Source organism: Saccostrea echinata, unplaced genomic scaffold (genome assembly GCF_033153115.1).
Source record: "Saccostrea echinata isolate AGI-Se365-2 ecotype Australia unplaced genomic scaffold, CSIRO_AGI_Sech_v1 ptg000009l, whole genome shotgun sequence".
NCBI classification, from domain to species: Eukaryota; Metazoa; Mollusca; class Bivalvia; order Ostreida; family Ostreidae; genus Saccostrea; species Saccostrea echinata.
Window position 1 is genome coordinate 19,340,255 of NW_026889758.1, and position 21,138 is coordinate 19,361,392.

A 21,138-nucleotide genomic window follows, 5' to 3' on the forward strand; every position below is an offset into this window, starting at 1 on the left:
TGAATACATATATATGAAAATGTTCATGGTTTGTTGATCACTGTCATATATAAGTGTTTGTGTCTGTTCATGGGTTGTGGGTCACTGTCATAGATTGTTTGTTCTAACATTTTTCCTGTAGTTTGTTCATGACTTTTTGTGCCTTTGAGTAAAGACATTTGTGTATATGCATACATATATATGAAAATGTTCATGCTTTGTTGAACACTGTCATATATACATGTATGTGTCTGTTCATGGATTGTGGGTCACTGTCATAGAATGTTTGTTCAAAACATTGTAGAAGTTTGGTTATGGCAGTTCAATTATGCATGTGTTTATGGTTTCTTGATCACTGAGTAATCATTACTTTCATAGAATGTGATTCACTGTTTTAAGATTTTTTGTTTTAGAATGTGTCTGATTATGGTTTTTGGATCAGTATCAGTTTAAATATATGATATAGATATTTGTCTGTTCGTGTTTGTGGGTCACTGTTGTAAAGTACTTGATTGTGAATACTATTATGTGTGTTTTCCTCACTTTGAGAAATAAATACATAATCTTTAACTGATAAAAGTGTTACCTTATCAGTGTTATCTTACCCCTGCAAATGAAGAGCCTGGGTCTAAAATAATTTTTTTCAGCTGCCTAGCGACCCACTGAAAATGCACCTGACCCAAACTTTTTCCAGCTATTTTGTATTATTTTTTTTAAGCTTCAAGCTTTCAGGATAGTGAAACTGCATGTTTCATTTTCGATTTTTGGTATTATCAATCAGCGACTTATAACAAGAGGAGCTTATGTTAAGTAAGCCTATTTTTGTTTGTTAAAACATATTTGAAAACTACATTTTTTTAGAAAAATAAAAAAAATACCGCCCATTCTAAAAATTTAGGTTGACAACTGCAAACCAAGAATTTTTTAAGCTTGGCCCTGGTATATAGGAATTGCCTTGTCTGTCTGTTTATGTTATGAGGAGGGATTGCCATGTCATGGCCATAACTTTGAAAAAAGCATTTATATGGCTTCTGCTTATATCTTACACAGAGATGGACATGACCATGGGTTTGTCATGACCTTGACCTGGTATTACTTGAACACAGTCTCCAGAGAAAATATTTTGTGTTATGACTTTTATCAGGTATTATTTAGACAAGGTCACAAGGAGAAAAATGTTGGAATTCTGGTGTGAGCCATAGCTGTATCAGAGAGAAGAATCTAACTAGACACAGAGTTTACTTAAAACCTAATGCTGTGTCAATCAGATCATTTTCATTTGATAAGGGTCGGGGTGGGATGTGATAAACTGTGTGTGGGCCATTTTTGTGTTACAGAAATTTAAGAATCTTATGGACACCATAGTTGCTTGTGATTTGAGGGTTAGTCCTGCACCTGACACGAGTCAACTAGACGTGCAGAACGTCAGTTTGGGGAATTGTATGGGGGTCATCAACTTTTTTCAAATTGTATTTTATTTTACCTTAATATTCTGAATTCTATTGTCTCTATATTTTTTTAGAGATTTTTTTTTGAAAGGGGAAAAATCATGAAATTCAATTGATTTCTTTGACTACTTTAGTTAATTTTCTACTTAGTTAATCAAAGTAGTCAAAGAAATCAATTGAATTTCATGATTTTTTTCCCCTTTCAAAAGAAAAAATCTTCAAAAAAATATAGAGACAATAGAATTCAGAATACGGTAGATGTAGGGGTCGAAATGTGACAGAGTATCGCATTTGTCTTAAGGAAAAGGAAGCAATTATGATTTTTCCATACCGTGAAAATTTCTCTCTCTCTCTCATATTCATCTATCTAACTATTGAGAACATGTACGAAACAATGGTTGACTCATTCATTTAATAGCAAGAAAAACAAACCTTAGTCCTCAGGGCTCTAATTGGCGACTAATTTAGTCGCCGTGGGGCTTAAAATATTTGATTGACGCCTAAAATTTTCTACAAGTCGCAAAATTGGCGACCATTATAAACTGACTTGGCGATTCTCAAATTTCGGAACTATCAACATTTTCAACCTTTCTTTCTGAAGAGGAGAAAAGATAATTCAAATTTAGCAATGGGCATGCCTTGCGTTTTCTTTGTCAACTTGTTTGTTGTTCTTTTAGTCACGCACTTGTGAACGAAATTTCGCATCGCATCAGTGCACATACTGCTCATGTCATGTAAAAAAATAATCCTTAGATTTGTCTTAAGACGTGTCTAAGGATATTTTTTAGGACATACATGTATCTTAGGAATATCTTAAGATACGTCTTAGTGTGTAAACCAAAAACGTCATAGGAATATCTTAAGGTCAGACGACGCGTTTCTCAAAAATATATAATTTTTCCCAAGAATTTGCCATTGAAGTATTGCTACTTAAACAAGTTTCCTCACCAAAAATTGAGGTACCCTATCAGGCATTTGGGCAAGATACCAGAGGGTGATATTTCCTATATAATCCATATAGGTAATCTTTTGAATTGCCAATGTTACAATTACTGGTGTACTTATTTTTAAACATATTGAAAACAATTAAGAAATCACAAGACAATGACAATTATGAATAATTTTTGATATAATACCAAGGTATACAATACAAAACATATAATTGAGTAACGTGTCGTCTGGCCTTAAGTAAAGATGTCTGTAGTTCAATTCTAAGCATTTATCTTTTTTCCTTTTTTTTTTTTTTTTTTTTTTTTTTGAAAACAGGTGTTTCATTAAAATTCCTATTTCCAGATTCCATCATAAGCATGTGCAGATGATCAGGAGGGGGAGGGGTGCTCATGGAGTCACCCCGAGTTTTGAATCAGATTTTTTTGATGAGCGTGTCCCCTCCCCCATTGGAAAAAATGCTTGGATTCACGATTGATACCCGAGGTTTTACAATGTAAAAAGTCAGAGGGCATATTAAAAGTAGCACATGACTGCATCCTCCTACCGCCGCCCCCTTCCGAATAAAAATAGAACAATTAATTAATTACTGGTATTTTTGTATATATTTTAAAAGGGTTTAATTGAACCTACTTCAGAACGTTTTTACGAAAGCCGGATAGACTCATTTTTGATAAGAAAGAAAAATTACTCGTTATAACGAGATAGTTATCTCGTTATAACGAGTTGGTATCTCGTTATAATGAGATAATTATCTCGTTATAACGAGTAAGTTATCTCGTTATAACGAGATAGTTTTCTCGTTATTTCGAGATTTAATAGCAATATAGTAAAAATGGCTGTAGTTTTTAATGCCATTGAATTATTAGCTAGTAATTATCAATCAAATTTAACTTGAACAATTGATAAATGGTTGAAAATTTAATTTGCTCTGGGGTTTACTTATGATTAAATCTTGAACTATCTCGCTGTCAATAATCATATTTTGATACGTATAGCAAATCTAAGGCGAACACATTTACACATTAATTCGTGAACGTCTACTCAAATTGTTGCATTAGGATGCGATATTTTTCTTAAAATAATATTACCGAATATACTTGCTTCAAACTTTGTCAATTTATTCATGACAGCTATTTCGGATGAATGACACTATTTCGACATGTTTTGGACGATTTATACACTTTCATATATCAATTTCTATACCGCTAAAATTAGATATGAGAGACAATACAAGTGCAACATATCGCAGGTGTTCATGCAACATATAATAATATATACGATTACAGTGTGATACATATGTTATTTTTTAAATTCAGAATTGTTTTGAAGAAGGGGTATGGTGAGACATCAGCAGTTAGATCATTGGCGTTTTAATAGGGGGCTAATGTCCCAACCACCACTTTTGAAAAGGGGGCGGACAAGAGTATCTTTGTGCCCCTTCCTCCAGATTTTTTTTTTACCTGAGTAAATATCTCCCGAAAATAATGGCAAATACTCGTAGTTGAAATATCAAATTTCTTTTTGCTTGTCAAATATTTTGCTTGGTTTACCCCCCCCCCCCCTTCCTCTCCCAATTGAACTTTGTGACCAAGCTTATGCAGATTGTCCACGATGATGAGGAATGATGAAGCAAAAATGATATAACATCCTTTCTACGTAATACGACGTTAGATCTGATCTGCTGATATTGACATTTTATCTAATATTCTGTCATGATTCACTGTTTAAATTTTTTTGCGGGAGGGGGGGGGGGGGTCAAACTGTAGAGATTCACGTAAACCTATATGAGATTCACGTCTGTTTGGCGGATTTTACAGATTTTACTAAGCCAGTTCCGATTATTACTTAGGATTGATCAACGAATAGGCCTAATACTACATGTATATTATTAATACAACATTGAGACACTGCCGTTAATTATTTTCCTCATCACAATATTTATTATGTATACTTTGCAAGCATATAATTTTTATTTCAAAAAGAGATTGGTGATTTTTTTTGGGGGGGAGGGGGGGTTAATAAATAGAGGATATTCAATGTTTTGTAGTTGATATGAAATTTATTTCACGAGTGGGACAGAATTTTTTTTTTATTTTCATGAGTGCAAAGCAAGAGTGAAAATATCAAGAATTCCTTCTCACGATACAATACATATTTCTAGGCATAATTTATGCTTGAAATACACCTTAAATAAAGCGTATCGTATTGTAAACTTTAGATATTAAACTTTCATTCTATACCCAAAAAGGATCACAAACATGTCAACTGTTTTTACTATCAAAGTGAGGCATGTGAATTCCTACATGCACTACATTCAGCCTGCTGACCTTCACCTTTTTATTTTGCCTTCCGTAGAATAAAGAGCCCCCAAAGTTTTTTATTCTACCACATTGATAATAAGGCAAAAATTACATATTGTACATGAGATTTCATGCCAAATTGGTAAATATTAATAATTTTAATAAACAAAAGAAATATATAAATTATTAAGTGATAAGTACAGTATTAGTTCTTGAAATTAAATTCATCATATTTATTATTGAGGGGAAGGAGGAATTGATGATAAAAACAACGTGATTTATTTTTTTGTCAGACATTGAATTTTGATCTGTATTCCTTGTTAACAGGCAAGGAATTATCAAAATATGGACGTTAAAGCCTTACAAATGGTATATCGACATTTTTAATCCGGAATATATAAAATAATGGGATTATTTCTTTGCATTTTTATAGCGACAAATGTTACGCAAAAATAATAATTTCAACAAAGTCAACAAAGCTTGAACAGGGCAGTTAAAGCAGCCAGAGTATATTTTTTTGTTTTTGATCTCCTTGACAAAATTTTCACGTTATGCACATTCTATTTGAAGATGACACTAATTCTGCAATTTTAAGGTATAAAACAACAACATGAGGCGGTCATATGTTTCCGTATATTTCTCTTCGGTCTTTTCAATAAACAATAATAATCAAAGGCATAACACAAAAAAACTAGTATGTTGTTGTTCCATAAAAACACACACACTTCAAACAAATTTGATCGAATCGCTTTTGTATATTTCCTATTATAATGGTCTATTCTTTACTTAGATATTTAAACACTTTAAATTAATTTTTATCTCGTTATAACGAGATAACTAACTCGTTATAACGAGATATTAACTCATTATAACGAGATATTAACTCGTTATAACGAGATAACTAACTCGTTATAAAGTGATAATTGTCTAGTTATAACGAGATAACTAACTCGTTATAACGAGATAACTTACTCGTTATAACCAGATAATTATATCGTTATAACAAGATAACTAATTCGATATAACAAGACAACTAACTCGTTATAACGAGATAACTAACTCTTTATAACGAAATAACCAACTGGCTATAACAAGATAACTAACTGGTTATAACGAGATAACTTACACTTTATAACGAGATAACTTACTCGTTATAACGAGATAACCATCTCGTTATAACAAGAAAACTAACTCGTTAAAACGAGATAACTAACTCGTTATAACGAGATAACTTACCCGTTATAACGAGATACTAACTCGTTATAACGAGATACCAACTCGTTATAACGGGATAATAACTGGTTATAACGAGAAAACTAACTCGTTATAACGAGATAATTATCTTGTTACAACGAGATAACTAACTCGTTATAACGAGATACTAACTAGTTTTAACGAGATACTAGCTCGTTATTACGAGATAATTATCTCGTTATAACGAGCTAATTTTTTTTGTCTTATCAAAAATGAGCCTATCCGGCTTTCGTACGTTTTAACCTTTAGATGCATAAATTTTTTAATACTTCAATTAATGAAAATGAAATTTTACCAAATATATTGGATTTAATTAGACAATGTTAATTTCATAATTGTAAGTTGTTTTCCTGGCAACATCGCTTTTTAAAATTACCATAGACATGTCTTTTTAATCTCGTGGTCGTTAATTTAAGGATAGCTTTATAAGCATGCCTGCAGAGGTAAAACAGCAGTACCGGGTAATTGTTGGCTTTTGATATGAAGTGTTCATTTCTAAAAGTTTTAAAGTTTAAGTAACAAAAATTAAAAGGTACTATACTATTGTACTATACATGTATCTTTCATCTTTGATACAAAAGTTTTATCCCCATTAAAGGAAAACATGTTCTGTGACTATTAGAGCAAGAGTTTGTGCATTCTTAGGTTCGTTTTATCACATATTATAAATAAGTTTTCACAGTTGTCATTATTTAAAAAATCAAGATAATTTTCTTAGTTGGTGTCAAAAAGAGAAACCTATTAAATAGAGAATGTATAGTTTCCATAATTGTAATCCTCTTTGATTTAGCTCTGGGTAAATAATGTGCAAAAAGCCAAAAATCCAAAATAAAGTCTCAAACCTTTTTTTTCAGATGTTATAAAAAAGGTTAACGTTAACATTTGGACCCTACCGAAATAAAACTTCATGAAACAAATGGGCGATTGCTAAGGAAATTAGATCTCATAAAGATCTTTTCAAATTTCTTTATTGTTCTTCTCATAAAAATGTAGGAAAGATTAAATTTATGAAAAATAACAGACATGACAAAATCAGTATGCCCCTGACCTTCGAACTCAGGGTCCAGGCAATATTTATCACCAGGGTGGGACCAGTGCAAAAAATAATAATTATTGATTTTAAAAAAGTCTTGGTCCAACACCTTAAAGAATGAAAAAAGTAAATGATCCATCCTCATTTTGTTTAGAAAAGTCAAATTAATATTTCTGCATATATAACATGATCTGAATTATCATCAGCTATCTAGAGGGGTGGGGTATAGATGACTAACAATTGTAGCTACATACTCCATTCAGTTGAAGTAAAATTGGCATTTTCCTTTTCAGAACCAAAATGTTTATGTTTTGGAAATTTAAATGTGATTTTGGGATAATATGCAACTTGGAAATGTATAAAAGACGAGTTAAATCATGTATATAAAAATATCTGAGCCATATTGCATTTGAGCGATAGAGGAAGATGAGGGATACCTCTAATAGCTTTGGTACACACCTTGCAAATCTGATTATCCCCTCGCAACGGAGTTGGAGGGATATAGTAACGCAATCGATCGTGTGTGGGTTATGTCCTGTGCGAAACGGAAGTGACGTAATTTGCATCGGGATCGATTTCGAATGCTCCCTTGCATTTATAGAGAAGCTCTTTGCGAGGGATGCTCCTCTTTGCGGTGTCCTTGTTAAATTTAATTTTTAATATGTATTTACAGGCCTGAATAATCAAACTAAATTTCTTAATGCTACTGATTTAGAAAAATAGAGCTTCTGATATTTAATGAGAACTTGAATTTTCATAGAAAGCATGGATCCAACAATCATCATCTTAGGGTCAATCAATCCATATGGTTGTATTCTCGTAATTGACCATAACTTTTTCTCTTATTTTTCATTGAAACATGGTAAATATGGTGTTGTTTTACTTGTTATAGCATGTAATTTCTTAATCTAAAATAATATATTGTAAAAAGACCTGAATTTCCATCGACAGCATCTATAATCATGTAAAGTTCAGTCAATTGCTATTCGTGTGTTCTCTTAACTAACCATTTAAGGTAAATTTGGTATTATTTTTCTTGTAATAACCCACCATACTTTCTAAATCTAAAACGATATCTTAATCTCCAGACAATTTAGAAATGTTAAAGGAGACAAATGACAGATTAGCACTTAATGTCAGGTCTAAATAGTTGAAGTTGGAAGGAACCTGTGATTCTATAGGGTTTCTTTTAGGCTTATATATTACTACACATATATGACTATGAAATGTTCTCCCACTTTTTATGCTGCGTTTGACCAGGCGTCAATAATTTCAGTTAAGGAAAGTGGTCTGTTACCAGCTTATCTTTTGAGATTTACAAACCAATCTTAAGATATACGATGCATATATTTTAAAAGACGTTTTACAGATCAGGCCAACTTTTTGGTCTGTTTTCAGTTTATAAAAAGGGGTACACAAACCAAACTTCCTCCTGAGGTGTATCTACATATCTATGATCATTTCAATGGGTGCTTTGCATGCTTCATCTGGCCTACATTTCATGCTTCCGTGATTCATTAAGAACAGTTTCAATTTTGTCTTATCACAAGGAGTTTACAAAGCAAACTTCCTTAGCACATCCCTGGATGTTCTGTTTAATGCATTTGTACAAATCTGCATTCTCTTTGAGTATGTCCCACAGGATGCACTTTTCCACTTAGGAGACAGCTCTAGTTCTCACAAGTATTTGATGGAAATTTACCTCAAAGAAAAAAAAAATATACACTAGTCTGATAAAATGATATGTGTTTTTAAAGCTCCTTTACAAATCATATTCAATTGTATGCTATATATAACTGTTTTTGCATCCATACATGGTTTGTGGGATATCTCCCCCATATTGCTATGATATGGTTTGTGGGTCCCTACCCACAAGTATGCTGCACTTTACCCCTTAAGAAACACCTTTAGTTCTCACAGGTGCTTTGATGAAAATTTACCTCAAAGAAAAAAACCTCTATACTAGTCTGATAAAATGATATGTGTTTTTTGAGTCCCAATACAAATCATATTCAATTGTTTGCTATATATAACTGTTTTTGCATCCATACATGGTTTGTGGGATATCTCCCACAAAGAATATATATATATATATATATATATATTTCTATGGTATGGTTTGTGGGTCCCTACCCACAAGTATGCTGCACTTTACCCCTTAGGAAACACCTCTAGTCCTCACAGGTGCTTTGATGAAAATTTACCTCAAAGAAAAAACCTATATACTAGTCTGATAAAAGGATATGTGTTTTTTTGAGCTCCGATACAAATCATATTCAATTGTATGCTATATATAATTGTTTTTGAATCCATACATGGTTTGTGGGATATCTCCCACAAAGAATATATATATATATTTCTATGGTATGGTTTGTGGGTCCCTACCCACAAGTATGTTATATATAATTATCTACTATAGATCGCTGTGGGACTCATACCCACAATGTAATGACCCACAACGTTATCTATAGCTTTGAAACCAAATATGAGAAAACTTTATAATTTTTCTATATTTGGGATCTACATCAAAAACTATTCTTAAAAATGTGTTTCCTTTTGAAATAAGCCTATTACAAATGCAGGGTCCCATAAACCATGTTTATGTGACATGACCCGCAAACCACGTCAAGTACGTATATATATATATATATATATATATATATATATATATATATATATATATATATATATATATATATATATATATATATATAAATACTAAAACTAGATTATTCTACTTTCTCCACTTGATCCATATACTCATAGGAAACAAAATGCATTGCAAGTTTGTTGAAACAGGATATTTTACTGATAATAGTTATTTAAACTTCAAATGAAAACTTTGTGCAAATCAAATTTGTAGAACAGTGAATTAAAATAAAAAATAGCACATATTAAAGAAAATTCACTTTTTTGAACCCCCAACAAAACTGTCAGGATAAAAGCACTTGATGTTAATGTTTGTGACCAGGCCTAGGAGAAATGTTTTGGGGAAAAAGTGCTCACATTTTCTCAAATTTGCGAAGTTTCGATTTTCATATGACTGGAGTTGCATGATTAAAACACGAACTATTTAAGAAAAAGTTTCTTTTGACATCAAAAGAACAAGGTTCACTTATGAATTTCTGAACATCAATCAAAATTACTCAGTTTTAGTTGAAAATACATTAAATTTTACTAGGACCCTTGGTGACTGCATATCTACTAAAATGACTTAATTTTCATGCTAGTCCGCGCATTTTTGTCATTATCATCACATCCTGAAAATTTCTTAAAAATTGGCCAAATATTGAAGTTGTTTTTCAATATTTTGCATAGATCCAAACTCTGATCCAAAATATACAATTATATAAGGAAAGAACTCTTTCAGAAGATTATAATCCATCTTTTATATTTTGGATCGTAGGGTGAGCTCATATTTTCTTTGATGAAGGTACACAAATACAGCCGTTTTCTTCAAAATTGAAGAACATTGCAATTTCACAAAGCCTGTTTCTTCATATCTGCAGTCTCCGAGGAAACTTTTTATAGGAAATGAAAACACTAATTCTATACTCTATGTATGATGTTTAAAATGGGACATTGGTAATTGGTCAGTTAATTGGTATATGAACAGGGCCATTTTATGGATAAAGTTAACTTATGAATGAACATTCACAAAATAGTACCGTCCATATGTATGTTAGTATCTCAATTAATAAAGAATAATTGCGGATGAATTTAAAAATGTTACATTCAATTTCAAACACTGACAAAATGAGTTCTTTGAATGCAAACAAGCTTTAATGCAATGTAAAAAAAACTTTTTGCAGTCCAACTGCATTTAGGGAATACAAGTCGCGAAGCTTGTCTTTAGTTGATAAAAGAACAGCAAACGTTGTGTGTTTGGTTTCTTGAGACAATTTTCCCATTAACGATTTGACTTTGAAATGAGTATTAACAATCTTAAATTTGTGACATAAAATTGAAACCGAATAATTTGTCATATTGTGAAAGTTGAAAATTCAATTAATTCCCAAGAGAATTAAGACCAAATGAATTAAAAGCAAACGTGTATTCTGCTTTGTCAATAGTACTTTCTTAAAACGCCAAAGTGTACACTTAAAATGTAAATGGCTGTATGAAACAAGAATTTATATTTCTGGTGTTTCGGGAGGAGGATATCAAGATTCAAACTTTAAAATCCTTGATCGAAGTAATATATGCTCGGAGGTTTATAATGATTACGTGATAAAAATACATATATAAAATCATGCCTTGTATGGACTAATTTGATAAAATTCATATTTTAGCAAGAAGTTACAAGATGTCCTAAGGAAGGAGTTCAGAGGACGATAATACATTTCATAATACAACAAAATTATAATAATATCGCATATTTGAGTTCGTCTCACAATATGCGTCATTATCAAAGCTCTACCCTATTATTAATGTCATCATTCGGCTCTAATTTTGCGAGAAACTGATGACTGAGTAAAGTTGGAATTTAGTTATCCACCCATACAGTGTCGGTACTTAGTCACTATGTTTCCGAGTTATCTCCCCCTTTTTATGCATGAATGAAAGTGAAAGGTAGGTGATGAAAGTATCTGATTTAATTTTTGTATTTGTAAATACCATCCCACCTCAACCCTTGTGTTAGGTGTTTAGTATATCCTTTCTCCTTTCGTACATCTACATAGTTTTAAATAATTGAGCTATACCTATATTTATTGACAGTTATGGAAATGTTATTGAGATTCTTTTCTGATGGGTTTTTTTGTTTTTGTCTTTTCAGAAATTAGCGGTGACGTTAAAGGAGACCAACGATGTTGATCAGGATTGCCTGTTATTTCCGTTTAGGACCTTTTTAATGATTTTGGGCCAAATACAGTATCCTTTCGAGGAGTTCGGGGAAAGACCATACTTCACAATGGTCAAATTGGCGATATCGTCACCTTCAATTTAACCATTGAACTGTTCATATTCTTGACTTGTTGTGGTTGATGTTGATATATGTGATAGTTGATGTTGTTATATGTGATGTTGACTTTGAAAATTATATCTTATATAGAGTAACTCTAAAGCAAAATTATGTAATATAATTGATATAATTAATTATAATTGATATAATCAAAGATAATTTGTGTTGAAATGTGTCCGTAGCACGATTGGGGTCAACCCAGCGAGCTACTTTTCCCGTCAGGGAGGGCACAACTTAATTGTTGATGTTGGGGATATGCCAGTTTGCCGGCTGTCCCACTGTTGTGTAGACCACTGTGGACAATACCTGCCAACTCGAATAAAACATATGAAATAAATAAGGCATTTGTTTTAATATATTTAGGTCTTTGATAATAGTGCTAAAAGAACAAGTTTTCACTCCATCATATTCTGTATATATTTTTCATTCTAGCTTAAAATGTTTTATGTCTTCTAATACTAGGCAAGCTAACCGCAGCTAGTTTTTGCTAAATTTGTACAAAACAAATAAAACACATTCATAGAGATGAATTATGTCATTTATTTAAATGATGGTATAAATGTAAACAATTTAACACACAAGAAGGGGATCAGATTCACAAGCTCTGATTGTAAGTTACGTAGAATATGATAATGTCTGATCCCCCGAAAAATGACTAGAAAAAAGTACATATAAAACAATACAAACAAAACATCACAAGAAAAAGTAAGCAAAAAGATGGCACATCAAAACAAAATGGGCCGTGCTTATAAACACGACAATCAAAATATCACAAGACAAGGTTAGCAAAAAAATGGTATATTACAACAAAATAGGCGGAATCAGACTCACAAGCTATGACTTTAAGTTACGTAAAATCTAAAAATGTCTGATCCCCCCAAACGAGTAAAGTACTATATAGAAGACAATCAAAACTTCGGAGGAAAAAAGTTAGCAGTAAGATGGCACATTAAAACAAAATGGCACATATATTAATTATTAAAAGAGGGGTAGGATCGAAGGGGTGGTGGTGGGTCTTCAAATTAGACGTGCCTCGTGTAAACGGTGGTCAGCGTGCGGGTATCAAAATACAACTGACTCGCTAAGCTGACCACGTGACGTTATAACCATCCTAGACGAAATTAATTAGTACAATGGCCTAGGCGTGGATCTAAATATTTTTTCAATAAAGAAAGTTTACAAGCATTTAATGCTTATGGAATGATGATACGTAAAATCAATATACACTCAGCATTTGTGCATTAAAGATCCGAAGAAATCGAATAGAGCAAGTCAAAAATACATTAAAATATTTGAATTCTGAAAAAAGTTTTATTTTAAATATCTGTTATTACGTAATATCAAATGTAACCACATTCTGTATGGTTCTTCGTACACAGAGAAAAAAGAAAGTCATTTTTATGGAAACGTATATTAGATTGACACAGTAAAAATATACTTCGGTTTTCCTCTCTTCTTAAATTTTAATTCCTCTAAATCCCTTTCTATGATACTTCTGCATTCGTATTTATAAACAGACTAATGTCTTTTGAAGCAGTTAAGAACAGTTCTTTTCTGAATATTAGATTTGCTGATCTGATCATTTTATCTCAAGCTTGAATTTAGTTGCACCATGTCGGGCACTGGTAACCTTCTTCTGCACAAAACATAAGATATTCTGTTAGCAAAGTTGTGACAGTTGTTCAAAACGATGTTGTACTGGCCGTACTCTTGTTGATAATGCCTAGCACATCATTGGATAAAACCCAGACAGTAGCTGTATCCAGCTGGAGATCTTTCTATTCCTCCTCTAAACTTAAAAGATACACAACTACTTCCAATCCTTGCAATGGAACCAACTAAGCGGAAAAAAGGATTATACTTTAGTCTAAATAACGATTAAATTTAATTTTGACACTTGGAGCAAATTTGGATCTAAAAATTCGGATTTTCTTTGAAAATCTTGTTTCCAGAGCTCCTCTTACATTTTATACAGTATCTAAATAATTTTTGAATGTGATTGGCGATGTCCTACAGATGTGAAAAAAGGTTATTTTCACCCCGTGTGCATATTGGGGTAGAAAATTTATTCTACAAGATCTTCTTCCCTAAACTCAGGAAATAGCCATTTCATCTTTTGGTGCCCTGTATTTGTGCAATAAGGTTTCAGAATTTTCATTTTTCACAAAACGACATGTGTTCGACAAAAACCATGGTCCAAAACTCCTCTTTTATCGGCAAATTTATTTTTTTGAATATGATTGGTGTTGACCTATACATGTGCAATAAGATTTCTAATATTTCATTTCTATGGGGAAATAAATTTGGTACTTAAACATTCTACAAAAGACATGCTCACGTAACCCCTCCTACATTTTACGCAGCAGTCAAATCATTATTTTAGAATATGATTCGGTGTGTCACCCAGGAAACAAATTGAGGGCCGATTTTTTTTTTTTTTTAAATACACAAAAACTTCTTTCTGAAACCTTTTTAACAGAAATTATGCTTAGTTATATTCTTTAGTTTCAGACTTGAATTTATTGTATAAAATACTAATATGAAAGACCCATTAGCCACATGCTCAAAAATTATGCAAGTTATCAAGAGTTGTCAAATTTTGCAAGTTAACAAAGCATGCATGCATTCCTTTTTCAAATAGGATAAAGCCGAGTATGATATATACATCTTACTTTAGTTATTGTGTTTACTGCATGTTACATAATTACAGAGGAGAACAATCAGGAAGTTTTTGTAGAAAAATGCGAGATTTATCAAAGGACAATTCGTCTATACCTATTTTAGAAGTGCAACTCTCCTCCTCCTTACAAATTATTTTTTTTAATCAAGACTTACAGTCTAAATTTAAGAGATCGAAATGAATGAAGAAAAATATGCAATATGTACATCCAAAGATAACAAAACAATATTATAAAGACTCGAAGTTCAAACATAAAGGCGCCTGCTATATGATCGGTACAGATCACTTTCAACTTAATGTGCAGCTTCAATAAATGTTGATTCCTTCATGAAATGATGGTGCTTATGTCGAATTAACATGCAACGCTTTTTTTTTAAATATTTTCATTACTCCAATATATATATATATATATATATATATATATATATATATATATATATATATATATATATATATATATATATGGCCATATAGCCAAGGCTGAGGAGCCTTGGAATCTACAAGTCAATTTAAAATGGTAAAATTATACATTAATGTAACATGAGGTTATTTTTGCATACATTCGTCTATCATACACCATTCATCCTGTTGCATGTTTATGCATATATCATGGTCTGATAATAATTCCAGTTATTCCCCACGATAAATTAAAGTCCAGGCTTTTTGATATCATTGACAGAACAATGTTTTTCAGTAAACATGGTCTTATTATACATGTACGTGTATATATGTCCTTCCTGCAGTCAGAGGGTTAAAATGTTTTTAAGATTTTGAAATTTGACATCTCTTTTGCGTGTGCATTATTTACCACAAAAAAGGTTATATAAAATTTCATTACTATAATTGAACAATTGATGTCTTTGGGTTTTTAAAGATTTATTTTAGAAATGAACAGCGTTTTTCAATGAAAATGGTATTTTGAACAACATAAGCAATACAGACACATTCCATGACGCCCGTTAGTTAATTGAAGATATAGAATCGAAGTTCCATTTAATTTGGAGAAAGTTTTATTATACAAATGAATGCAACCGGTGAATGCAGAAAAGAATAAATTCCATATTCAAATACGAAACATTGAATTTCCACTATATAACTAAATATTATACAAGTAGAAAGTTTATTAAAGTATCGAAATTCAAGTTACTCTCATCACTTTTCAGTAACAGGGAATGTATGCATTATAAGCTACAGATGATACGAAAAATCATTATAACCCCTTCACTCATCATTTGTCTATAATTATAGATCTGAATAAATCGAATAGAGCAAGTGAAATATACATTAAAATATTTAAATTCTGAAAAAAAAGTTTTATTATTTAATATTTAGAATTACATAGCACCAGATGTAACCATCATCTGAGTGGTTCTTAGTACACAGAGAAAAAAGAAAGTAAGTTACATTTATGGAAACATATATAAGATTGAAACAGTAAGAAATTCTTCAGCCCCCTTTTTTTCTGAATTTTAATTCCTTAAAATCCTTCTCTTTAATACAGTAAAACGCGCTTATAGCGAACACGATTATGATGAATTGACGCTTATAACGAAGTGATTTTCGTTTCCCAAGACTTACTTCAACACATATCGTTAACTTAATATATAGATATAATGAATTATGCTTAGAACGAAGCCAAATTGTTCGTTCCTTGCACTTCGTTATAAGCGTATTAATCTGTGCTATATGTTACATTTATTTTATAAACAGACCAATGTCTTTTAAAGCATATAAGAACAGTTTTTTCATATCAGATTTGCTTATCTGATCATCTTATCTCGGGCTTGAATTTAATTGCACCATGACGGGCACTGGTAACCTCTTCTGCACAAAACCTCGGACATTCTGTTAGCGAAGTTGTGACAGTTGTTCAAAACGACGTTGTACAGGCCGTACTTATATCGATATCGCCTAGCACAACGTTTGATACAATCCAAACTTAGATAGCTGTATCCAGCTGGAGATCTTTCTATTCCTCCTCTGCACCTTGATCCAGCAAGACGACTACTTCCAATCCTTGTAAAGGACCCAACTAGGCGGAAAAGAAATAGGGATACTTTAGTCTAATCAACAACTAAACACATTCCCAGACATACATGTCTTCTGTTCCATGAATTACATTTGAGAAGTATTTCTGTTTTATTCGTTAAGTAATTTTTTGACTATATAACATAAATTCATAGATTGAGTTCAAACTGTCATCGACTAAATTAAAAATTCGATAATTTTTAAAAGTGTACATATCAATTCAAACCAATAAACTTTATTTTCAAATGAAAATTTGTGGTATATAATACAAAGACGAATACATTAGGATAATAATTTACTAAGAATGATATTATCGGCATCGGTTTTTATCATACAATCTTTCTTGAATGCACGAACATAGTTTTTTTCAGCTAATTACAATGCTAATTTTTGGCTTTTTATGGGGTGAAAATTTTCTTTATCTTAATCACACACACATACATAATAAGCATTAAAATAGCCCCCTCCTTAAACATACTGAACCATAACACACAAAAGTACTGATGAGATGAAAACTTCATACGTTTGGTCCTTTTGTGATATGCTCTCTACATAGTTAAAATATGTCATGTTTAATGTTACCTATATTAGAGAGAGAAGGAGGGGGTTATTTTAATGCTTATTATGTATTTGTGCTCTTAGCTTACTTATCTTCTGTTAATTCTTTTCTGTTTGAATTTTTGGGGAGGACGATTTTGATTTGAAAGGGGGATGTTGGGCTTTAGTCTGAGAGTATTTATTGTTGCCATTTCTGAGACTGACATTGTTTAAAACTGAAGTGTTAATTATTGATATTTATGTACCCCAAGGACATAGCACCTTCTCCTTCATGTCCTTTGAGGGACTTTCATCTGAACAATTAAAGTGACATTTTGTTTATTTAATTAAGCCGTTAATTGATATCTATTTGTATTTTTCTCCCTTCCATTAATTCTATTGTTAAAATATTCCTTTGTATCCTTTGTATCTTTACACTGTATATCATTTCATGTTAGAATATTTGGCAGTTGGAAAGCGACGGCCAAGACGCTCGAATCACCGACTCACGACCTTGCTGATTTTGTTATAAGTTTTTGGAGTTTTAATAAATTTGTAAAACGGAAACCGACTTATGCAATTTCTCTTGGTCACATTTAGAAAAAAAAATGTTTTAATGATCTAAAAATTGCCCTTGACATACATTTAAACAAAAATTCACTATATCTTTTTTTAATGGTCGTTATCTACTGTATCTTCTTATGGTTTGGCTCGTTTTCCTAGTAAAATTGTTCATTAATTTAAAAAAAAACTCACCAAAAAATTCAAAATAGTACCCTCTGTAGTAGATAAAACGATGGGTATAGTCCCATACTCCTCTTGCGGGTGCGCTTCTTTTCTTTTTGCCGTTCAAGCATGAGAGGTCTGTAACACCAAAGTAGAATGGACTAGCACTACCTGTAAGCATTAAGAAGACTCAGATAAGCTTCACAATATGGACTAGTTTTACATGTACCTGCTAGCGTTAAACGGACTCAGAATATCTTTACATATTTTGGCATTGTGTCTGGCAGATATGAGCAAACTGAAAATGTATAACTTGTATATGAAACGAAATTGTAGAATGAATACCATTTTGTTTTGATTCGTAATTTTTATACTAAGTTAAGAAAAAAAATTTGAAAACATTTATGGACGACCCAATATAATGAAGTTTATCGAGTTGCTTACAAATTCTGATACATGGCGGGTTCCAGAAAATGTTCTACCTAGCCTCTTTCTTTACTCCTCACTAAAATATTAACAGTAGTGAAGGAGAAACTTCAGGAGTACTGTGCAACAATATATTCGAGAAGTGATTAAACCAGATGTGGATACTTAAAAATTCCAAGGAACTTTTGGAAAATTTGAAATCACTAAATTTTACCAAAATTAATAACATCAACGACTTTTCAACTCTATATACAACCATTCCCCACGATGAATTATAGTCCAGGTTTTTTGACATCAGTGACAGATGCTTTTTCAATAAAAATGGATCTCGTAAATTTACTTACCTTGTAATCGACGGCTTACTTTTACACTAGGACAGTATATGGAAGTTCTTTTGCGATATAAATATTAAGCTTAACAGTTAATCAAACGATAATAATGGGTTGTTTCAAAGCATATATTACGTTGTCTGGGAAGGGAACGGCAAACACCCTACCCTCAATCCCCTCACTTCCCACATTGATCAATCTTGCCTTCGGCCTCGGGCAACAGTTTCCCAGGTCTTCCCCATTACCTCGGGACAACAGTTTGACTGTTCCCCTCGTAGTCATGAAATAAGTGTATACTGTAAAACAGGTACATGTGGCAATATTTTTACGCTTTTGTTTCAGTCTGATGTTTTGATAAAGTGGACTTGGCATAAGATTTTTTTTAAAAAGACTAAATAATGTCTGCATAACAAATTATACACATTTAATTTTCATTGACGTTCGTGCTTTAATACATATAGGTATATTTTATTTGTATATTTGGAGTTAGGTTAAGGGATATTTTAAGTTCAGACTCTTAAAGGTAAAAAGTAAAATGACTAGTTATTCAGAGTTTGCAGTAAAGCCCACAAACAATTATTATTATATATATATATAGAAAGACAGTGCAATAAAGAAACTCAAGCTTTGATAAGAAAGCTGTCTTGTGAATGTCCAAAATACTTCAATGACACCGAAAGGAAGGGAGTGCGTCAAAAAAAAAATTATATATATATATATATATATATATATATATATATATATATATATATATATATATATATATATATATATAATCTAGTGAACCGATATTTGATAATCTTTCCTATGCTCAAAGAAAGTATAGCTGTGTCAGAATAAATTGTTTTAAATCATTTGTATGGACAACTATCAAAAGTAACCTTTGTATTCACTTCCTTGAAACTATATTGTGTTTGAAAACTTTCACTGCATTTCATTTACAAATTTAATAAAAAAGAAAACACAACAGGACACATCGAATGTTAAGTTCCTTTAACGTTTTTTTCCTTAACAACAAAATAAAAATATTATCATGAGATCACCTACCTCTTCTTGGACATCCTTTGTCGTTCCCGCTACTCACAAACCACCAGCTATCAACAGGGAAGAATAATGTCCACAAGTACAGCAGAAAGGAAATCTGAAAAAATGTATTTAATTTATTTAAATATGAAAATTAAAGATAACATTACTTGCGTTTCAAATGACTTACCAAATAAAATCTCATTTTGTTTAAATCTGAAGATCACCAAACTACGTCTTCGCCAAACATCCGGGTCTGAAGCTTATTGCGGTTTTTCTGAGGCTCCAAAATTGAAACCGTTAGTTTAGTTGTAATTTGAAGTGTCACAAATGTTGAAAATATAACTTTTTTTTCTTCCGACTTTTTCACACGTCCAATGAAAATCCAGCACAACTAAGTATCAGTTTTTTTAATGCAAAGGTTTAAAAGCCAAAGACAACGGGTCTACGTCGCAATAACAAATACATGTAATGTACAGAAATTTTAACATAAGATATGTAATGCATAATTATGATAATTATTTAGATCATTTTATGGCTGCAAGAACCATTTACATGTATGTATCTTTTGTATCTTTTCCGTGTGATACCCCTACTGCGATAAATGTCCACGAATGGGGTATGTTTGTGATAAAAAATAAAATTCAAGGAAGTTTTGTATAATATACGGGATAGATTAAAATCGTTGTTGAGGACGAATATTTTTTTTCCAGTTAGATTTACCAGTTTTTCTGTTCTTTGTCTAAGCAAACGGTCATTCTCTTATTGTACTCCATCAATATCAATACGCCTTGTTACTGCATAAAATGTAGAGTAATTATGCAAATGAACAAAATAGCAAATAGGAAATTGTCAATAAGTGGAGGCATAAAACTCATACTCTTCAATTTAAAAAAAAATCCTCATCAGCAAAGAAAATTAAATATGAATAATATTGTACTGCTGCAGTGGGAAGAGTTTTACAGTTTTAAAAAAGGATGAAAAATAACAGATAAAATGTAATAATACATAAGACATTTCGGGTATATTGTTGTTATCTTGGTCCGTCCGTCTGTCACACTCTCCTCTTCCTCAAACTCCTCTGACATTTTAAGCAATAGTTAATTAAGCTTTTGGAATATGATTGTTACCGGTATGTGTGTAGATGTGCAGTAAGGTTTTAAAATTTTGCTGTTAACCCAGTTGGAGTCATAAAAGAATGGTTTTCTACAAAATCGTCTTCCTCAAACTCCTCTTTAATTTTAAGAAGTAGCCAATAAGGATTAAGAATTTTCATTTTCACCCTGAGGGCCAATTGGGTGTTGAAAAACCAAGTTTTCCCTAAAAAAAATTCTTACTCAAACTCCTCTAAAATTTTGAGCGGTAGCCAATACATCCCTTAGAATATGATAGGTGGTGTCATGTAGATGTGCAATTTCATTTTATAACCTGAGGGCCAAATGGTGACCGAACATATACCGT

At 31.8% G+C, this 21,138-nt stretch overlaps 1 protein-coding gene across 1 annotated transcript; it reads right to left on the reverse strand.

The window, feature by feature from the left end:
• Positions 1-15,473: 15,473 nt before the first annotated feature.
• LOC133183422 (uncharacterized) lies at positions 15,474-20,128 on the reverse strand. Its single transcript, XM_061318382.1, has 4 exons — positions 19,868-20,128; positions 19,698-19,795; positions 17,930-18,066; positions 15,474-16,640 (listed from the first exon to the last, which is right to left on the reverse strand). Exons 1-4 carry the CDS (start codon positions 19,880-19,882, stop codon positions 16,399-16,401), a joined length of 492 nt encoding a protein of 163 aa, XP_061174366.1. The 5' UTR covers positions 19,883-20,128; the 3' UTR covers positions 15,474-16,398.
• Between the last annotated feature and the right edge of the window lie 1,010 nt (positions 20,129-21,138).